At 36.5% G+C, this 20,611-nt stretch overlaps 1 protein-coding gene across 1 annotated transcript; it reads left to right on the top strand.

Annotated features, from left to right (window-relative positions):
* The first annotated feature begins 1,257 nt into the window (after nucleotides 1–1,257).
* Nucleotides 1,258–20,127, top strand: LOC121320836 (type 2 lactosamine alpha-2,3-sialyltransferase-like). Its single transcript, XM_041259521.1, has 10 exons — nucleotides 1,258–1,545; nucleotides 7,362–7,469; nucleotides 9,143–9,229; nucleotides 9,323–9,429; nucleotides 10,564–10,627; nucleotides 11,254–11,349; nucleotides 17,258–17,444; nucleotides 18,544–18,681; nucleotides 19,226–19,375; nucleotides 19,956–20,127. Exons 2-10 carry the CDS (start codon nucleotides 7,372–7,374, stop codon nucleotides 20,040–20,042), a joined length of 1,014 nt encoding a protein of 337 aa, XP_041115455.1. The 5' UTR covers nucleotides 1,258–1,545; nucleotides 7,362–7,371; the 3' UTR covers nucleotides 20,043–20,127.
* Nucleotides 20,128–20,611: the final 484 nt, after the last annotated feature.

Genomic DNA, 20,611 nt, shown 5'->3' with positions numbered 1-20,611 from the left:
ATGTGTTTGGGTAAAATGAACATTTTTGTTTTATTCTATAAACTACTGACAACATTTCTCCCAAATTCCAAATAAAAATATTGTCATTTAGAGCATTTATTTGCAGAAAATGACAACTGGTCAAAATAACAAAAAAGATGCAGTGTTGTCAGACCTCGAATAATGCAAAGAAAATAAGTTCACATTCATTTTTAAACAACACAATACTAACGTTTTAACTTAGGAAGTTGTCCTGGAACTTTTCTTCCAGGACAACCTTGTACTTGGCTTGATTCATGCCAAAGCTGCTCGATTCCAGCCTTGCTGAAGCACCCCAAGATCATCACAATCCTCCACCACATTTCACAGTGGGTGCGAGACACTGTGGCTTGTAGGCCTCTCCAGGTCTTCGTCTAACCATTAGATGACCAGATGTTGGGCAAAGCTGAAAATTTGACTCATCTGGGGGTGCTTCAGCAAGGCTGGAATCGGGCAGATTTGGCTTTGTGAAGGACACATGAATCAAGCCAAGTACAAGGTTGTCCTGGAAGAAAACTTGCTTCCTCTGGAAGGTGATCAAGAGGAAGATGGATGGTCACAAGCCATCAAACAAAGCCGAGCTGCTTGAATTTTTGTGCCAGGAGTGGCATAAAGTCACCCAACATCAATGTGAAAGACTGGTGGAGAGCATGCCAAGATGCATGAAAGCTGTACTTGAAAATCAGGATTATTCCACCAAATATTGATTTCTGAACTCTTCCTAAGTTAAAACATTAGTATTGTGTTGTTTAAAAATGAATATAAACTTTTCTTTTCTTTGCATTATTCCAGGTCTGACAACACTGCATCTTTTTTGTTATTTTGACCAGTTGTCATTTTTATTTGGAATTTGGAAGAAATGTTGTCAGTAGTTTATAGAATAAAACAAAAATGTTCATTTTACCCAAACACATACCTATAAATAGTAAAACCAGAGAAACTGATAATTATGCAGTGGTCTCTTAATTTTTTCCAGAGCTGTGTATATATATATGTGTGTGTGTGTGTGTGTGTGTGTGTGTGTGTGTGTGTGTGTGTGTTTGGATAACATGCCAACTTGCTATCTGTGTTATGTTTGCCCACTGTTTTCGTATCAAAATCCGTTTTGGGCCGGGATAAATACACATGTGCGATGTAAAGGGGTTCAAGGGGTGAGAGTCAATATTGAAATAAGTGTCCCAGAGGGATTTAACCTCTGAAAAAACCCAGTTACTTTTTACAGTTACGTGTTACATTTGCTATATGAGAATAAGAAGCTGACCGAATAGAAGCTGACAAATAAGAAGCCAACTTCAGTATCGTCGTCACATCAGTGAAACCACTGGGTATTTCTACAGGGTATTTCTGTTGATGTGCCAGTGATTTCCTGTATTACTCGCCTTTAATTTAGTTTCGTCTGTACTCCGCTAGTTCCTCGTTATAAACGAACCATTTTGTATTTATCATGACAGCCTGTCGATCAATTTGGGTTTTAAACGTACTTTCTTAACATCAGCCGCCTCGGGAACCTGATCGAGTTGTTGTTGGGTAAGGAAAAGATCAACTTTCTTTTGATTTGGACCGTTGACTTTCAGTAGTTTACTTTTTAGGCATAATTACGCCAGAGTTTGGGGACATCTAACCGCTATTTAATTGTATGGCGAGATTAGTCTGCGTCGAAAGCAAACTATTTCCCCGTTTGTACTGTTATTATTGTGGTCATATGAGGACTATTCTATTAATCTTTTTGTGTAATTTAGTTATCGCTGTACAGCATAGGACAGTTTGTGCTTCTTGTTGTTCTTCATGCATGCATGTACCGAAGTGTTGAAAAGGCAACATGTTTAAAAGTCTTTCGTTTCATTAATTTACAACTGGGTAAGTCTTTTTCTGTTTATCAAACTTTTTTATTTTTCTTTTTTTTCAAAATTGTGTTTATATAAAACAACGGTATTAGTTGCATTAATGGGGAAACCAATAATAATAATAATAATAATAATAATAATAATAATAATAATAATAATAATAATAATAAACTATAAAACAAAAGAAATAAAGTAAATGAAGCAATAGTACAGCACTTTACACTAGAATGAACATAACATGAATGACCTAAGTTGAAATTTGTATTTTTAGATGAAATACAATTAGATGCTGTACAATACAGAAGAATAAAGGAAAATAAATGGATACATAGACTCAGTACAATGATGCCTGAAGATTTATGTATTACAGGGCTACTCAACCCTGGTCCTTGAGGGCTGCTGTCCCATCTGGTTTTTGTTCCAAGTATACCCTAAATTACTTAATTAGACCAATGAAGTGCTTAGTAGAAGCTTAATTGTTCCAGTTAATCAATTTATTGTACAGTTAGAACAAAAACCAGACCAGGGTTGAGTAGCCCTGATGTAGTAAATGACATCACAAACACATGAACAGATTTAAATGGAAATAGGTGAGTGTAGTTGCATGGCATCAACCACCTTGACAAATGCATGTTAAAAATATCAAAATGTTGTGAAGTTGGTTCTTTTGAGCAAAAGCTTGCTTGTTAGCAAGCAGTACACACCCCAGCAAACTTACATTTTTGTTTGGGCTGTTCATTTGAAGTGACTTGAAACAGTGCTGGAATGACATGTTAAAAAAATAGAGGTGATGTCAGTTGACAACTTTGTTTGGGAGCAGTGCAGCTTACTTCACTATGCATCAAGCAGTGTAACTTGTTGAGCTGGAATGAAATGGAATGGAAGTTACACAGCCTTGAGAAGGGAGTGTTCTGTTTATTATTTTTGTTTTATTTTATTATTTGTTTGTTGTGCAAGTGCTTTTGGCAAAACCTAATTTTAATTGTCATGCCAATAAAGCCTTTTTTGAATTTGAGAAACTTTTATATTTTGGAAAGTAAAAATAACTTAAAAAAAAAATCTCCTCTGCTGATTCTAAATATCATTCATATGCTTTTGATACCCAAATGTTTGCATATCTGATCGTGGACGGGAGCTCACAGGGGGCGGCTCACAATTGGCCAAGCGCCGGCAGGGGCTGGGGGAGGGGCTTAGGTCGGCCAGGGTGTAATCAGCTTACTGCACACCAGCGACCCCTGTAGTCTGGCCAGGTGCCTGCGGGCTTGCCTGTAAGCTGCCAGAGCTGCATTGTCCTCCAACGCTGTAGCTCTGGGCTGGCTGCATGGCTGGCCTGCAGAGTGAAAAGAAGCGGTCGGCTGATGGGGCATGCTTCGGAGGACAGTGTGTGTTCGTCTTCGTTACTCACGACTCAGCGCAGGGGTGGTAGTGGTGGGCTGAGCTTAAATACAATTGCCAACTAGTAAAAAAAAAAAAAAAAAAAAAGTTTGCATATAACAAGTAAATCTAAACACAATGTATAGCATATATTATAATTTTCAGATTTGTGTTCCCTAGTCATGTAATTTAATGGCGGTTTACTATGTGTACTGTACAATTGTAATCTTATTGTGAGTTTCAGGGGAACGTGCTAAGGCTTGTTTCCTGTTTCCACACCCAGGTACTCTCCCCATACCTCCTGTCATTTGACTCCCTGTCAATCTTCATTCCCTTGTCATTTCCCTGAGAGTAGGTAAAAATATTAAGTGTGATATTTGGAAGGACACACAGATGTGTCACCTCCATATACTCACACATTACTCCTACTGTAATAGAGTAAATAGAAAGAAGCCATTGTCTTTACAGGAGCATGTTTCTACATAACTGGATAGGAGATTGTCTAGATAAATGAGAAGTGTGATAACAGTACAGGCAGACAGATCAATAGACATTCAGTCTCCATACACCCCCTGGGATGATAACAGTCAAGCACAATAATTATACTGTACCTGTAATGCAGCTTGCTTACAATAGTGACCAAAAGAGAAGCCTAGGTGGGACTTGTATTGTTTGTGGTTATGAAGTTATACCTCTGTGCTGTGTGTTTTAAACTACACTTATAAACCAGTAGCTGCACACTACATGATTCACAGAATGGTACAGATGCTCATTCATGGAATTTATTACAATGGTATAGCCAAAAGACCTAGCAGGGTGCCTGGAATGGAAAAGTTTAAAACAGAATTAATTAATTCTCAGATACAGAAGGTTTGTTAATTAAATGTTAATTCAATGTAATGAATCAGAGGTAATTTAGCCCGTAATTAATTCCTGTAGTTTTTTATGTCAAATGGTGAAAGACATGTAGAAGTTTTATTGTTTTCAATGCTTAAATGTTGCACAGTTTTAGCGAGAAGTCTGTTTATGTTGAATCCTTGAAACGTTTGTCATTAAAGTGAAGTTTCTTGTGTTACCCAATTTCAATTCTATGAGTCATATCCTGCTAAAAAAAGTTTTATTTCATATGATTATTTGTTTAGTTTTTTTTTAACAAAAAGGTGTAGGCTGGGATATTTTTTAATATGACTGTCATTCCACACTAATTGGGGTATGTAGCAGGGCAGAGGCTGCATGTAAATATGTGGCAGGGCAGAACCCTGCGGATAAATGGATTATATTGTATTGTGATTTGAAAAATAATGGTTTGATTATTGTATAGTTTAATCTATACAATAATCTAGGGATGGGACGTTATGAAATTTGCATAGTATGATAACTGTTAAAAAAATACCATAGTAACCTTAATATCGCCTTACACATCATGCAAGTTATCAAATAACGGCTTAAAAGAAGAAAGACTAATTTAAATTACTTAAATTACTGTAATTCACAAAAATAATACCAACAAAACACACTTCCTTTCATGGAATGATTTAAACATTTGGTATTTAGCATTTTACTGTGCCTAATAACTTGGTACATTTTTTTATAGACAATCAGAATAATAACAAAAAATAAATAAAAAAAAACACTAAAGTTGTACACTCTCAATGTTATACTGCACCAGTATTAAGATCTATTATTTGCTCAAAATGACGTGGTGCTGTAGTTTGTTAAAACATTTTAACGTATAAAATTAAATAGCTCATGGCAAATAGAACTGGGAAATGGCCGGTCTTTGACTTAAAACACAAATATGAACCCGTACAGGTTATTATTTAAGAGCAGAGATGAGTCGTTAATTTTTTTTCAACCGGATAAATAAAATATGTATTGCAAAAAAAGTATTTTAATACTAAAACGTGTTATTGGATTTACATTTACGACATTGCACAAATAAGCTTCCAATGATTATTACACCACATGTGGAGTTTGTAAAAAAAAAAAAAAAAAAAAAATCTTTCTAAGAAAATTAGAATACGGTTACAACTAGTTTAAACAAAACTACGTTGATAAGTATGCTATCCTGCTGCAGTCGCGGGTCTGTGCTAGTTTTGTTTGAGACATCGTCGTGTTCTTCTAGCGCAGATTTCCGCAGTTCTGCACAGTGCTGCACATAATCGCGGAATGCGCTGTAGACGTCACTCAACACCCACAGAAATATGTGCAGATTCTGCATAGCCCAGCGCAGCTTTGAAATGTTATTGCAGGAAGCTGGCTGCAGCTGTGAACCAAAGGGACGATGCAAAGATCATGAGTGACCTACTAATCATAATGCAAACAACCACTAAAACGACTGCTGCTGCCACCTTGTTAACGGTGGCGAACAACATTGTATCCTGATACAATGAAGCCGTGAACAGCCATGTCCACGCTATAGTAAATAAATAAATCAATTAGTAAAAAAAAAACACACAAAAAAACATAATGTACTAAATCTGTGGGTGGTGTATAATTTTACAATAAAGTTCATGTTTGTCTATTACATTAAACTGACTGTTGATAATCCAGACAAATATAGCACATTGAAAATGTGTCCTACGCTGCAAGGTTTAGAGGTGTTTCTCTAAAAGCCGCGTGTGAGGTGAGAAAGACAGCAGCCAAGAGCAGCCAGCGAGGCAAGCTCTGGGTAACAAAACGCAGCGATGGAAACGTGTATTCTGTGTTGTTGACAGGTTCCTTCAAACCCATTATCAAAATACAGTATCAGGTCACAAAAAGATCTTCCTCAGACACTTTGCTAAGGCTGCAAATACCATCACCTGATTTAGAAGAAGCGTGTTTGCAGTTGAAAAAATGCGTTAACCGGTTGTGACGGAAAGATGAGTTCTGGTGATGAATCTTCCTCCCGACCTTTGAGGGCGCTAAAGAACGGGAGGAGAAGTATCTGGAAGGGCTGGCCTGACAGTTCGTTTCCGAGACCAGGGAAGTGGGTCAGCCTGGAAAGAAGCGAGACTCTGTTGTAAGACCGTATTGATTTGAAAGGTAAACGAGAAGCAGCTGCAAGTAATAAGGCAGCTGCAACCGTTTACCTCGATATCATGCGGGATTACATATAAGGGCCAGGGTAACGCTGATCTTTACCTTCGTTTGGGTTAAACAGTGGGAGAGAGAATGATTGAGAGAGGAGCTCTCAGTGTAAAGGATTTACGTGTTGTGTGTTTATTTTTGTCTGCGAGTCATTGTCTGTCTTTTTGTCACGCAGTTAGACAGTTAACGCACACCTCCGGAGCTGTCGAAAGAAAAGCCCTATCCGGAGCACCACTGCACAAACCTGTCTACACCGAGCACCTGCACCCCTGCACGCACCCAGGACTGGTGACCGCGTCTTGTGTTTTGTTCGGGACTGTGCCCAGTTTTTGTTATCTCCGCGCTATACACATTGGTGTGTATAGCCGGGGAGTTATTATTTATCGGTCACCAGACCTGGATTACGAATTAAAACACCTTGTTCACTGAATCACTGTTGTTTGTTCATCACTCCTGCACCGCATCACCGCTACACCTGTTCCCCTTACCAACCACTTTGCCACACCGGTGTATAACCGAATTCCTATAATTGTGGTTTAGAATAAAATAAACGGTATTAATACTGTAATGTACCCAAGCCACGCTAAACCGAAAAACCGGTATACCGACCCATCCCTATGGTCGGCAGTTAATGATTTATTGACAAAGTGGCTGTCGAACACCCATATTAAAACTCTCGTGCAGAATGTGGCCCTCTCCAAATTGGTTTAATGATTGCTATTTCGGAGATGGCCACATGTATATAAGCTTGTCGCTGTCTGTGTTTGGGGTCCAGCGCCCAAGAGGGGGAGCCTGAGAGTCCAGCGCCCAAGAGGGCGGAGCCGAAGCGTCCAGCACCTCGACTCCATTGCATTAACTTAAAGAGTTGTACGGGTATGACATCAGTAATGTACAACGACAAGTCCTCCCAGAAAAATAAAATGTACATATCTTGATCAGCTATAGAAACCTTCACTCATAACAAATTAGCTAAGTATTAAAAAATGATCTGAACAAGTGTGCCTTCAGGCAATAATTGAAATGTATTCTTGTTGTTTATAATATCTTTGATAGGTATTCAACCATGAAGGGGTCATTCAAATTTTGGGTGGCAGTTATCACTGCTTTGAGCTTGAGCTGTAGCACTTTTATCCTGACCAAGGTGTTCTTTGCATTACATAGGTAAGCAGTCTACAATCTACGGTCATTCATTTACTTGTGAAATGTTTTTTTTTTATGGTTGTGTCGGCATGGTTATGATTAAACTTCATGTCTCATTTTCAGTTCATAGCATTAAAAGTCTTGTTAAAAGCAATTTTAAAATGTAAGAGTGTAGATTGTTTTCATAAAGTGTTAATCGACTGCTGTTCAGCCCGTCTAAGCCTGCTCAGTTCCTAGAAGTTGATTGGACTCCAAAGTTTGACTAGTTGGGTGTTACAGGATCCAAGTGATTCTGCCTCAACAAACATGACTAGATAACCCATTCCATACCCTCAGTCTCTGTATGAAAGAGTGTCTCCTTACCTCTGTCTATCTACACTTAACTGTATTATAACATTTTCTGAGAAACCACAAACTGTCATGCATGGAAGGGGTTCTTAACTTAAGGCTGACATATTGTTTGTAAAGTATAACATTAAAAATACATTCAGGATAATATGTGTCCAGTGCTGGGTGACAGCACATCCAACATGATAAATAAATTGTAGAAACCCTAGCCTACTGCATTGTTACAAGATGGCCAATGCTGGATAAAGGTATGTACACAACGACAAACAAAGAGAAAACAGAGAGGGTATATTTTTTATATTTAATCTCACTTATTTTTTCTTATGATTTGGAACCAATATTGAACCATCTTCATATCTGTGTTAAATATGGTTGTACACAGCATTCACAATGTCTCTGCAGATTGAAGTCATGGTATTCTGAAGACTACCAAATGGACACCACTCAATAAAGCACACTTGTTTGTTACATGGGAAATATATTGCAGTGAAATGGGTTATTATTTAGCACATACAAGCTGCATTCAACTATTTAACAAAAAGGATAACCTTGTTTTGTCAAATAAATAATAGTTTTAGCTGATGTAAATATATATATATATATATATATATATATATATATATATATATATATATATATATATATATATATATATATATATATATAATTCAATGTCCAATTATATTACCCCACTAAATGCCCAATCCCTTTTCCCCTCAATGCAGCAATTTTGATCCTAGTATTTAAGGTTATGTGTAAAATTATATAGAATTCTGGGAAGGTAGTAAACTTTTTCTAGTTTTGATGCCGAAGTGCCTCTTTATTGTTAGGATCCTGTCAACTTCCTTCCTCCTAAACCTTTTAAACATAGCTCCTCATTAAAAATGACTAAATGAAAGTAGGAAAACAGATGGCATAGCATAAAACCCCAAAACATGAGATTAATCAACCAACACATTAATCCACAATAAGATTAACACCAAATACCTAACCAAAGGCCTGCAATCATTATTCAGTTAAAGTTACTATACCTGATGCTGTTTCTTATTACAGCCTTCTTTATGTTTTTGAATGCAGTGCTGTCATGTATTTTCATGATGCATGACAAATTTTGAGCAACACAGGGTTTTACATTAATGGAGTATAAAATGTACACAGCGCAGCTGAAAATAAGACATTGATGCAAATGACACAACAATACAACATTTCGAAAATTACTTAAAACCCCTTTTGTCGCTTGTATTTAATTAGCAGATAAAAAAAATATTGTGCAAAGGCGCTTCTCGTCTTTCTATGTGATTCCTGACTAGTGACCGCTCTGGTATGTCCATTATTTCTTTAAACAGACCGTGGAGAGATGTAGGATATAAATTTTCTGCAGTGCAGAACAGTTCCAGTCACTGTTGGCCACATGTAATACCTGAACACTTTAGGTAAGTTTGAGCAGTCTTTTGTAATTTATATGCAAGCATTTTTGAGACCACATTGAATATTTGACTTTATCCATTTATCATTTTCTTTTCAAGGATTGAAAAAAAGAGCAACCCTTTTCTGTGTTTTTCTGATGTTATTGGCTCAACAAAAGACACAAGCCTTGCAAACCGTCAATTACCATATGGAATACAAAAATCAGGTGAGGTGATTTTATTGCTTTATTTTGTTTTATTGCTTTTCATTTTAAGACTGCTTTGGATAACCCGAGTTAGGACTCATACACAAGTGCTGGTGGTTTTTACATTTCAAGAAGCCAGTTTAGCAGGGCTGGAAACTGCTGTCAATGGGAAGTATTATGTGGTTGAAACCCACAGTGCTCTTCTACATTTAAAGACATAAGCAAAGGCTTGATGTTAGTGAGTACAAAAATATAAATAATTCCATAATAGTCTGACATTGGAGGAATATTTCCTCATTTATTACTGCTGCATCACTTTTTTTCCTTGTGAAACTTACTCGAATACCTGCCAAGTGTTTTTTTAACAGCATCTGTCAGACCTGCTGGTTGATACAGTACAGCTGAAGCACTTGCAACAAAGAAATAACACGTAATTAAGCGGTACTTCCACGCTTGCATTATGAAAGATAAGTCATTGAGTTGATAAATGTTACAGGCTTGTAAGGGAAATGTTATCTAGCGAGGAAGGCCTGTCTCTAAGTACACCATATACGCACTCTAGCTATTTTATGAAAAGAGTTTTTGTATTTTCCTTTTATAAAGTTTTTAATTTATTTTTGCTTTTACTGCTTCTACTCTGTCTGACGTTAAACAATTCAGCCATTCATCTCTGCGGCATACTGCTGTTGTTAATAAACTGTATGATTTGTAGTTAACACTGGGCTGGGCCAAGTCTGTCAACCAGCTATGCTGGAAGTGTTTTCAACATACCTTTAAAAGTGACGCAGGATTTGATTTGTGTTGCTGCAACATGAATGAACAGCAGAGATCTGATTTAAAGGATTCAAAAAACAATAAATCAAGTTTAGCTAAAGGCATAAATAGAATGAAGAGTTTTTTAAAGTACTATATATTAATATATATATATATAATATATATATATATATATAATATATAGATAATAATATATATATATATATATATATATATATATATATATATATATATATATATATTGAATATTTCAATATTTACTGATATTTAAATTATAATGAAACAAGCGTGTCAGCAACATTCTTTCTCCCTCAGCAACTAAACATAAATATGTAGCTGTCAGTAACAGGAGTGCTATGTTTGTTTGTTTTGTCCTCCCAGAATCAGCGTTTGCGACAGTTCTGCACATCTTGAAAGGGTGTGACCTTCCGCTTGAAGTAAAGAAGTGGGTAATGAATTATATTTCTTGGCTAGCTAAATTGTAGGGTTGTAGAGCATTGTCTTTATAGAGCTACTATGTTTTTTGTGTCAGTTCTTTTAGTGTGTACCTACAGTAAGCAGTAATGAAACAAAGTACTGGTGTAAAAACAAGATACGAAGCAAGCAATTGTTATGATTCATTGACTTGCAGTAGTTTGCTGCTCTCAGATGTACATTGTACTTGGGCTGAGCCTGAATGCAATACATGTGTGTTACTGCTAGTAAACTCACAAAAGAAAAGTTACTTTATAGTTTGGGAGGTATATTGATTCAGTATAACAATTACTTTTTGTTTTGGATGAATAGCAAAAAAGATTTTTATTACAATATGCACTGCCTTAAATTACCCGATATATACACTGAGGCCAATCAGAAATGTTCTAGCTTGAAATAACACTCATGGTGTAATTTTACTGTATTGTATATGTTTGTACTAATACAGTTATGTCATGCAAACCAGTTTTGTTGTTGATATAATCATGTCAACAGCTCATTGACCTTCTGTTGTAAGTAAATTATTGGTAGCACAAATACTATTAATACTGTTAATGCCTACTAAAAAAAATCAATCAAAATAATTTCTTTCAACAGAAACAAGTGCAGGAGGTGTGTTGTTGTCGGCAATGGTGGAGTTCTGAGAAATAAGATGATGGGAAAAATGATTGACTCCTTTGAAGTTGTAATGAGGTAATTGAGTGTTCTCCATTACGAGCTGGGAGTGCTAATATAATCATTATATAATTGCAGTCCTATGAATCTGTTATATATGGCTTTATTATTAATATACAAGTTGAAAATCGAGCTATGTTTGTTTTCTAATCATTACCAACCTCTATTTAGTCCATTGTCAATTTCATTGATAAGAGGGAAAAAAGATTGATAGAGAATACTGTTAAGTGGCTGATGTACTGTGGTACAGTGTTGAATGCAATTTTAAAACAGGTACCTTTTAGGTATGATTTTTTTAAAGGTGATGTCAACCAGCTGATAGTGAATACAGCATGATGAAAACTGAAAGTGACACAGCTGATCTAATCATGATCTAATCGAGAGTTTTTCTGTGGGAGATGAAACGTGAGCTCTGACTGGCTGAAATATCCTGCGCAGTTTATAATTACTCTGTGGCAGGGCTGAGGCCTGCCCCTGTAAATTGTGTGGTTTTGGTTGGGTTTGTAAATAAAAATGTTTTTGGTTTGGTTTGTCACGTCTGCTGCGTTTTGCAGATTTTCACATACTCTTTTTATTCGGTCTTATTTATTTTCTGTTTACTCTGCACACACTCTTAACTCAGGGGAGACGTTAGGAGGACAGAGATGTTATAAACTCCTAGTGGTTTATGTTCGAGCACTGGACGAGCTGTATGCATGTTCATATAACCTTTATTTAATCGGAAAGAAAGACACTCAAGACTTATTCATTTTAAGTTTTACGAATCAGAGCAATGCTCTTTCGGTTTATTAAAATGCTTTTAATATTGGAAAGGTAGGTTGATCAGACCTCCAAATTCCAACACACGCAGTCTACAAGCACCCACTTCTATATTTCAGTTTCTTTCAATATAACACTCTCTTAAAACCAAAACATAGTTTCAAAACCTTATAGCAATACAACCAATACATGTAAGACATAATAATGTTAGTAATATGCTTACCTCCTATTATAAGGAAAAGTAGCATGAACAAAGGATTCAGTCTGGTGGAGATCTGCAAGTGATGGACCACTTCACCCTGTCAAGCAAAGGTCTGGATTGTGGTGCCCCTTTGCGAAAAGTGAGAGTTTTTATAGGATTCTTCTCCATAGGAATACATGGAGAATCTTTATCAAGTCCAATTCTTATCTCTTTGGCACACAACAGCCTAAAAATTTAGAGCCTTGTGCCAACAATTAATTAAAATACAACACCTGGTCTACACATCCGATCATGATCCCACCAGCTCATCTCTCGACCCCTCCTCTATCTGAAAAGTTAGGTGAAACAAAGAAAATAATATTATTTTGAATGTATGAGTGTTGTTTGAAGTATATACAACACTAATGTTATGTTGAGTATATAAGTGTTGTTTGAAATATATACAACATTATTAGTTAAATATACTTATGTTATTAATACTATTTTATTATTATAATTTGGGAGGACAGCTTGTAACAGGGAAAAACCCACTTGCTTCTCGATCAGTGACCTGTCTCGCCTTTCGGCTATTTATTTGCAAGGTGTCTATTGAAATGTGAGTGCTAGTTATTATTTTGTCTTATTACAAGCAAATATATCTGTTAGAATTAATATATTTCCCAGGTCTGAATCATACTTCAAAAAGTGTCTCAAATGTTATAAGTTGATTATATGTAACTGGTTACTTAAGTATCTCTTTTTCTTATTTTATTTCTGCTAATTAGTTTTCCCTCTTTCTTTGTGTGTTTAGCAGACATTATAGGGAACAAGGGTAATACTATCCCATAAGCTTTCCAACAGCACGAATTCAGTAGTTTTAGCTAAGTTCATGCTGCTAAGAATACCCATAGAACAGTTAGATGAACTCAGCTCAGAGGGAATGATCTCTTATTTTTTTCAGCTGCACAAAAACCAGCTAAAACCAGTTTGCTAGCTGTGCATTTAGCTTTCCAATTTCCAGCGATAATCAATTTTTCTATGGTGGGAAGAGACTCTAACCTTGATGCTGTTAGATAAGAGAACTCCTCTCTTCATGCCAACTATCCCTCCACTTTCTGGCACGACTTTAAGACAGGCTCACAGCAAGTTATAAAGTTTTTACTTTTTAAAACCCATCTTCTATTCTTTTTCTTAAAATTACTTTTTTATATTTCAACATCATAATAAGCACATCAGGTATTTCATTCCATTCATCTTCCCCATTCCCCAACTTCTCAATATAGGAATAGAAGAGATGAACTAAGAGAAACCCCATAGTTGTTTAAATGTGAAACAGTTTTTATGCATTTTATCATAACAGGCAGTGTTTAAGCATGTGTGCGCATTTTAGAATATTGTTCATAGTACTCCTTAAGCAAGCATACTAGACAAAATTCTACTTCATCCTTCTTCACACAGTAAAAAAGACAGAAACTACAGAAACTTGTCTTTTAATTCTGGGAATCAAGCCCATCTTGATAAGAAACTGCTCAAAGACTGGCCACTGCCCAAAAGCTGGCTATGTATCAAATTGTACCAGTTTCTTACGGCATCATTTTATACCTAAAGAATGCATGATTTTCACAATTATTGATTAAGAGTAGCATTAAACATTACATTTGATTACACATTTACATAATTTTCCAAACTAAAAGATTATACAAACAATACAAAAGATTATAACACATATTATTGCATTAATACATTTCATTTTAAATTCTCCAATCCATGTCCAGGATTTCAGCTCGCTCCCAGCAAGACTCCACTTCGGTCTCAGGTTCAACTTGGGCGGGCTCAGCAAACACGACAATGGGCCCTTGAATCCATCGTCTCGCATCACAGGTGTGGGTCGCTATAGCCTTGATGTCGTATCTACAAGACACTTGTACACGCTTAGTAGGGACACCTTCTTTACATTCCAATTTGCCCAGATGTACCCATTTTAATAAGTGACCTGTTCCCTCACAATCCATACATACAATTATTTTTACATCTCGTGGATTCACATTCAAATGAGAAAAAGAGAACCCCTCTGAATTATTACATTCAAACAGAAACCTACAGTGTCTTGCCACATGACTGCAGGCTGGACGTGTCTTAGGCCCAACCAGGAATGAATCACCTCTGCATCTATCACATCCACACATTCGGAGGCGAGGATTAGTTCTCATGTCATTACTCAGAACCAGCACTGCGCCTTCCACAAGCATTCTAGATCTATACATATTTCTTGTATTCATTTCCTTTTGTTCACACAGAGACACTTTTCTAGGGATGCCATTCATCCAGAATACAGTAGGGGGCCAAAACTCACTGTTTTTCATATCAGCAGGCACCCAGCTTATAGCTTGTTCCTCATCATCTGTGGGCAAACTTAACACAACCGAATCTGAATCAATTGAGGAGCTGTGCACCCTAACCACTGAAATTCTCCATGCAAAACGATCCAATGTCTTAGTACATATAATACCTGGTTTGAGGCCACCCGTGACACATTGTAAATAAAATGTGTTAAATTTTGTAAAAACAAAGGGTGTGCTGGATGGCAGGGCTGGGAGATTAGACCTCCATGCCAGTCTAATTGAACCCCAGCATGCAGCAGGTGGCCAGGTGTCAATTGCGTAATTGATGATCAATTAACAATGGTCATCTGCCTTTTAAAAAGAGGCTGAAAAACCAGTTTCTTAGTTCTGCTTTTGTTTGTTCCTGTTATTGTGCACCAGTGTGAAGAGTCATGCCAGTGGGGCTAGCCAAGGAGAGCGAACCAAACCTGAGGACCACTGGGATCCTTAGCACTTTAGGGTAGGGGTTCATTTAGGGGATTTTAATCTCACCCCAGTTTATTTAGTGTGTGTTAGGGAGAAAGTTCCTGGAGCAGGACCTCCCTTTTAGTGGGAGCAGTGCCCTGGCCTGTGTTTGGACAGTATTTGTTTTGTAGCTGTTTTTCCCCCACTGTTTTGTTTTGACTTGTTGCCATGTACATGTGTGTATATATCCTTCCACATTAAGGATATCATTGCTGGTACCCTTGTGGCAGCCACCAACCACTGCAACTGCCTGCGATTTAAAATAAAACCTCAGCCTCAAACCCTCTCTTTCTCCCTCTCGTCGGGTACCCACACAGTAGGAGAAAACACCTGTTACATCCTCTTAAAGGCTAGAGTATCATTTTGACAAACAATGATTTAATTTAGATAAAACAAGCCTTTTTTCAACTCCTGAATTCAAAGTTGAAACTATGCAATATGAGTCTTATTTCCAAACCAGGTGTTGTCATTGATTGAGACAACTGTGTGTGACCTATTAGGGCAATGAATAGGTCTTAGTATTAGGCATTATATATAATATAATATAAGTCGATTTGATTATCAATTCGATATTTGAAAATAATTACAATTATTCTAATAACATCATTTTTAGGAGGGGGGAGTCACAAAAAAGTTCCTGATTTTCAAACTTACAAAACATATAGTATGCACTGTATTGAAGTCACTGCCAAAGCTGCATAGTCAATATATAAACAATACCAATTCACAGAAACCATGTTTAAATGAAGAAGATAAGTACACACAATCTGACAAAGCATTCTGTTGCTCTCAGCTGCCTGAAATTTTCTCTTAAGGCTGGTTCACACTGGGCTTACAATTCAGATGGACGCAGGCTGTAGTTCACACTGAGCGATAGTTCATTCTGATTGGTTTAAAAAAGACAACACTCTTCGGGGAGTCGTGCAAAGAGCAGCATTTAACATTGTATATCCTCAGCGCCTCCTTTTTTATAAACAGCTGATCCAAAAAAAAATTATTGTGTGATTGACAGCAAATGCCACCGTTCAGTTTCATGGTAAAATCACTGACATTCGCTCAGACTTTGTTGAGCTCACCTGCTCAATTTAACCATCAGTAAACACTATACATAGGCTGCTGACTGACACATATCAAACACGGTTTAAATTCCTGAGTTGTTAGTTTTCATTCTGATTATGTATCTGTTTATTTATGCTACCGTACATGCTTTATTATGTAATCTTTCGGTAAAATAAAAAACCAAACAAACTTAAAAAAAACAAAAAAAAAAAACAACGACAATCAAAATTAAGTGCAATTAACTACATCGACAATCAAAGCTTACAGAATCAAGCAATGAGTTTGTCAGAGCACTGTGCTTTGCTGGACAGCCACTGTTTATTGCAGAGGTGTCGTGATTGTGTGCGACAGTTCTGTATGTCCATCAGCTAAAACACTGCCTAACGCTGACAATCTTAGTCGTACATATTTGACAGAAAATAGTGATGCTTTTATTGGTAAACGCATTGATGGAAATGTCCAGTTTGATTTTTGATGCGTCTTCCGGTGGCTTACACCATCCATTTGTTTATTTTATTTATGATTTCAAGACGAATAAACCTGGCACATTTTGTGCTGTTGTTATGTTCATACCTTTTGTTGATACTGTTTTCGTCAGCACAGATTTCCCAAATGTTCGCAATGTACCAGTTAACATGGGAAAATGTGGCTTCGACTTGCACAGATTGTGCTTGATCAGACATGCCAGGTACATTAAACCAAACCAGAAACCAGAATTGCTACACATATTCCTCATGTAAAGTGTGTATACTGAGATTCCACCCCCCACCCCCCGATTTTTTACCAATGTTTCAATCAAAAAATATTTTTATCTGTTTTTTAATATATGTAAAATAAACTGATTTATTTTATTTAAGATAAAAACCAAAAACCCAGAACAGTACATATATGCCATCTAAGAGTTGAATCTAAATCCTGAGCACACCCCTGATAGTGGTGTTAGAGGGCCATGCCCTCCCTACCCATCCTCTTCTAAGCATTAGATTAGACCAGTTCTCAAAACAAAAAGCATTGTGAAAACCAGGCAAGATGAGCAGGTCTTAACCAGACTTTGTGACTGTAGTTGCTTTTTTTTCCTAAGGATAAACAGTGGTCCTGTGCGCGGGTACGAGAGTGATGTTGGGAAAAGGACCACATTCAGACTGTGCTATCCTGAATCCATCTTTAAAGATTCCAGAGATGCTGATCCAGACACAACTGTAGTTATTATCCCATTTAAACCACATGATTTAAGGTGGATGACTGAAGTACTACTACACAAACCAGTGGTAAGACATATATGGTAATACATTGTGACATACCTCCAATTAAAATGAATGCCATCAGTGCAAGTTATATTCATTTATAGTCTTGCATGTGAGTGTTGTCTCCATGAGCCCGAACAAATTACTTTCAAATAACAAACTACCAACTGGAGTGAAAACAAGACACAAGTGGTGTACAGTAAATAAAACTGAAATGATGTATGTGAAAGCATTTCTAGCTTGCCAGATATTTTACACAGTTCCCCTTCTAAAGTGTGCAAAAAAGATTTCAATATTAATTGCATATTAATTATTTTACATTTACTTTCTGCAGACTGCCACTTGGTAGATACATGTATTCATTGTTCATTTAATTGTACACGTTCAAATTTAGTTATGTAATGTTTTAATTATTTAAACCCATACTATATCACAAAACATTTATTCTTGAAATAACAAGTTTACTGCAACTATTTACTTTTCCTTCTGCACAGCTGAAGGGCTTTTGTCCAAAACATCCTGAAATGTGTTTTAATCATTTAAAACTTGTGTACATCCAAAACAAATCTGTAATTTCTTAATTTCTTAATTTGTTAGTTTGATATATTGTGTGTGTGTGGATAATAGCTATATTTAAGCTGTGGCCCATGCTAAAAAAAGTCCAACAGTCCAAAGCATCTTTGATCATTGTTCCATAGTCCAATTTCTGTGTTATTGTGCATATTTTAGCCAAGTCTTTTCTCATCAGAGGTATTCTTACTGCAACACATCCTTTAAGTCCTGATTTCAAGAGTGACCTTCGTACTGTTGATCTGATGGACAAAAACACCTGTGCCTTCTGCCAGTTCTGTTGTCAATTCAACGCTCGTCTTCTTTCTATTCCTTAAGGATATTATCTTCAAGTATTGCTCATCCTTGTTAGACAGCTTTTTGGTTCTTCCAGTCCTGGGTTTGTCAATTACAGATGTTTCTCTGTACTTCATGATTATGCTTCAGATACCACACCTTGAAAATCGAGTGATGATAGCTATTTCACTCAATGTTTTTCCTTCTTTATGCAAGTCAAGGTTGTTGTAATAGTAGAAAACACTATATAGAAACTGATTTCTTTCTTCTTTCTTAGAACTTCAAAGGATTCTGGACAAAGCCTGCTACAAAACTAATTTACAAGCCAGAACAGCTCAGGGTGTTAAGTCCTTTCTACCTGGACAAAGCAGCCCACAACTTTCTTCACTTACCTGAGAAATTGCTCCATGAAAAGGTAAAAAGATGTAGCAAACATGCTCCTCAGAAGAGACGACGGGAGACAGAGTCTGAACTAAGCTCTTCTAACCGCAATGTAGTGCGATCACAATTCAGAAACCAGTTAGCTCTCGCTGTGTTTTACCTGCATATCTTTGTATACACCTAAACCAATTAATTAGCACTGCAGTTTCTATGGAGACTCAAACCTTTTAAACATTTTAAAGGGACACTACCAGATTATCAAAACTTTAAAGCAAAAGTAATAAATCACACAAAAAGGTCAGTAAAATAAATGTATAAAAAAGTATAAAAATCAAGACAAATGACACAAAAGAAATTAAATAAATCACATTTCACATCCATTACAATAAGGCTAGTCAGAATATTTAAACCATATATTGAAATCATTTTTAGAATAATACAGCTCCCAGTCAAGTAAAAAAAAACCTAACATCTTACTTTAGATTATGTTGTCCTAATAGACAGTAGAAATCACATGTGCAATACCTGTAAGGAAACAATATTGTTTTACTAATCAGATTTGCCTGTTTTTTCCTCAGATACCAACACACCCAACATCAGGAATTATTGCAATCACAATGGCCCTGAATGTGTGCGAAAAAGTATATATAGCAGGGTTCAAGTACAACTTATCTTCAGACAATTACCTGCACTATTATGGAAACGAGACAATGTTTAAAATGACAAAGGTAAATGCGTTTAACATTGATGGTAGACATATATTTAAACATATCAATTTCTAAACAGTGTATAGTAGGTAGTAAGACCAGTACAGTTGAGTGAAAATTATATATTGCTGTGAACGATGGCTTGTGATGACGTCAGACCAAGAAGGAAACCCAGAACACAGTGTTGTGAGTAAAGCTCTGATGCGCAGATTTATGTAAACAAAAGACAGATTGAAACAAACCATGAAACACTAGCAGAAAATAAGCAACACAGCATGTTGACAATTTTGGAATGATTAAGAGTCCTTGAAATAAATTACTTGCTTGTTTCATTGTATCTAGTAAGAGGTGTTAAACAATTTTAGAATTAGCTCCTACTGGCTTGATTTCTTTAGAAGGGGCATTCTTAGTGGGAAAACTGAGGTCGGGATGCCTTTGTGTAGTAAGTGTTCATCTATCTGTATTTGTGGCTAGACAGATCAGCAGCTGTAAAGCAAATGTGTATACGAGGCATTTCCTTGTCACACAGGTGTATTTACTTCTAATGACTCTAATTCTACATTTATAACTTCATGCAATTTTTGTATTTTCTTTCTTTCAGAATAATCATCACAACATCACTGCTGAGCAGATTTTTCTCCAACAACTTAAATATAGCCAAGCAATCATTGATCTGACGGAAGAGTGAGCACCAACTGAATTGTTATTTTATTATTATTTGTTTATTTAACAGACGCTTTTATCCAAGGCAACTTAGAGACTAGGGTGTATGAACTATACATCAGCTGCAGAGTCACTTACAACAACGTCTTACTCAAAGACGAAGCACAAGGAGGACAGAGCATAAGGAGTTACTTGCTCAGGGTCACATAGTTAGCCGACATTTGAACCAGGGATCTCCTGCATCTTCTTCATTAAAAAAAACAGGCCTTAATGTAATTGTAGCTAAAAACAGTTTCATAAATTGTCTTGCCACGAACATCCATTCATTGTGTTTCAAATGTGTAGTTTTGAAAGAAACACATGTTTCATGAGGGTAGCTGCTTTGTACTGGCTCCCTGTATATTTTAGAATTGATTATAAGATTTTGCTTTTAACTTATAAAACCTTAAATAGATTGGCGCCAAGCTGTTTACAGGAATTATTGTGCCTTTACTATCCAAGTTGTACTTTTAGATCGCAGGGTGTGGGGCTGTTGGTTGTTCCAAGTGAATAAAGATGGTGCAGGAATGTTTCTATTTTTAAAATGGCATTGAA

This window comes from Polyodon spathula, chromosome 9 (assembly GCF_017654505.1).
Source record: "Polyodon spathula isolate WHYD16114869_AA chromosome 9, ASM1765450v1, whole genome shotgun sequence".
Lineage (NCBI taxonomy): Eukaryota > Metazoa > Chordata > Actinopteri > Acipenseriformes > Polyodontidae > Polyodon > Polyodon spathula.
The sequence above is the reverse complement of the archived record's forward strand: the minus strand, read 5'-3'. Positions and strand labels throughout refer to the sequence as shown.

What these genes read in the sequence shown, in the direction of transcription:
- LOC121320836 (XM_041259521.1), top strand. Translation starts at nt 7,372, where the DNA reads ATGAAGGGGTCATTCAAATTTTGGGTGGCAGTTATCACTGCTTTGAGC. An exon ending in CTTCCGCTTGAAGTAAAGAA is followed by an intron (nt 10,628 to 11,253) that starts GTGGGTAATGAA and finishes TTCTTTCAACAG; the next exon opens with AAACAAGTGCAGGAGGTGTG. An exon ending in CAATGTTTAAAATGACAAAG is followed by an intron (nt 19,376 to 19,955) that starts GTAAATGCGTTT and finishes TCTTTCTTTCAG; the next exon opens with AATAATCATCACAACATCAC.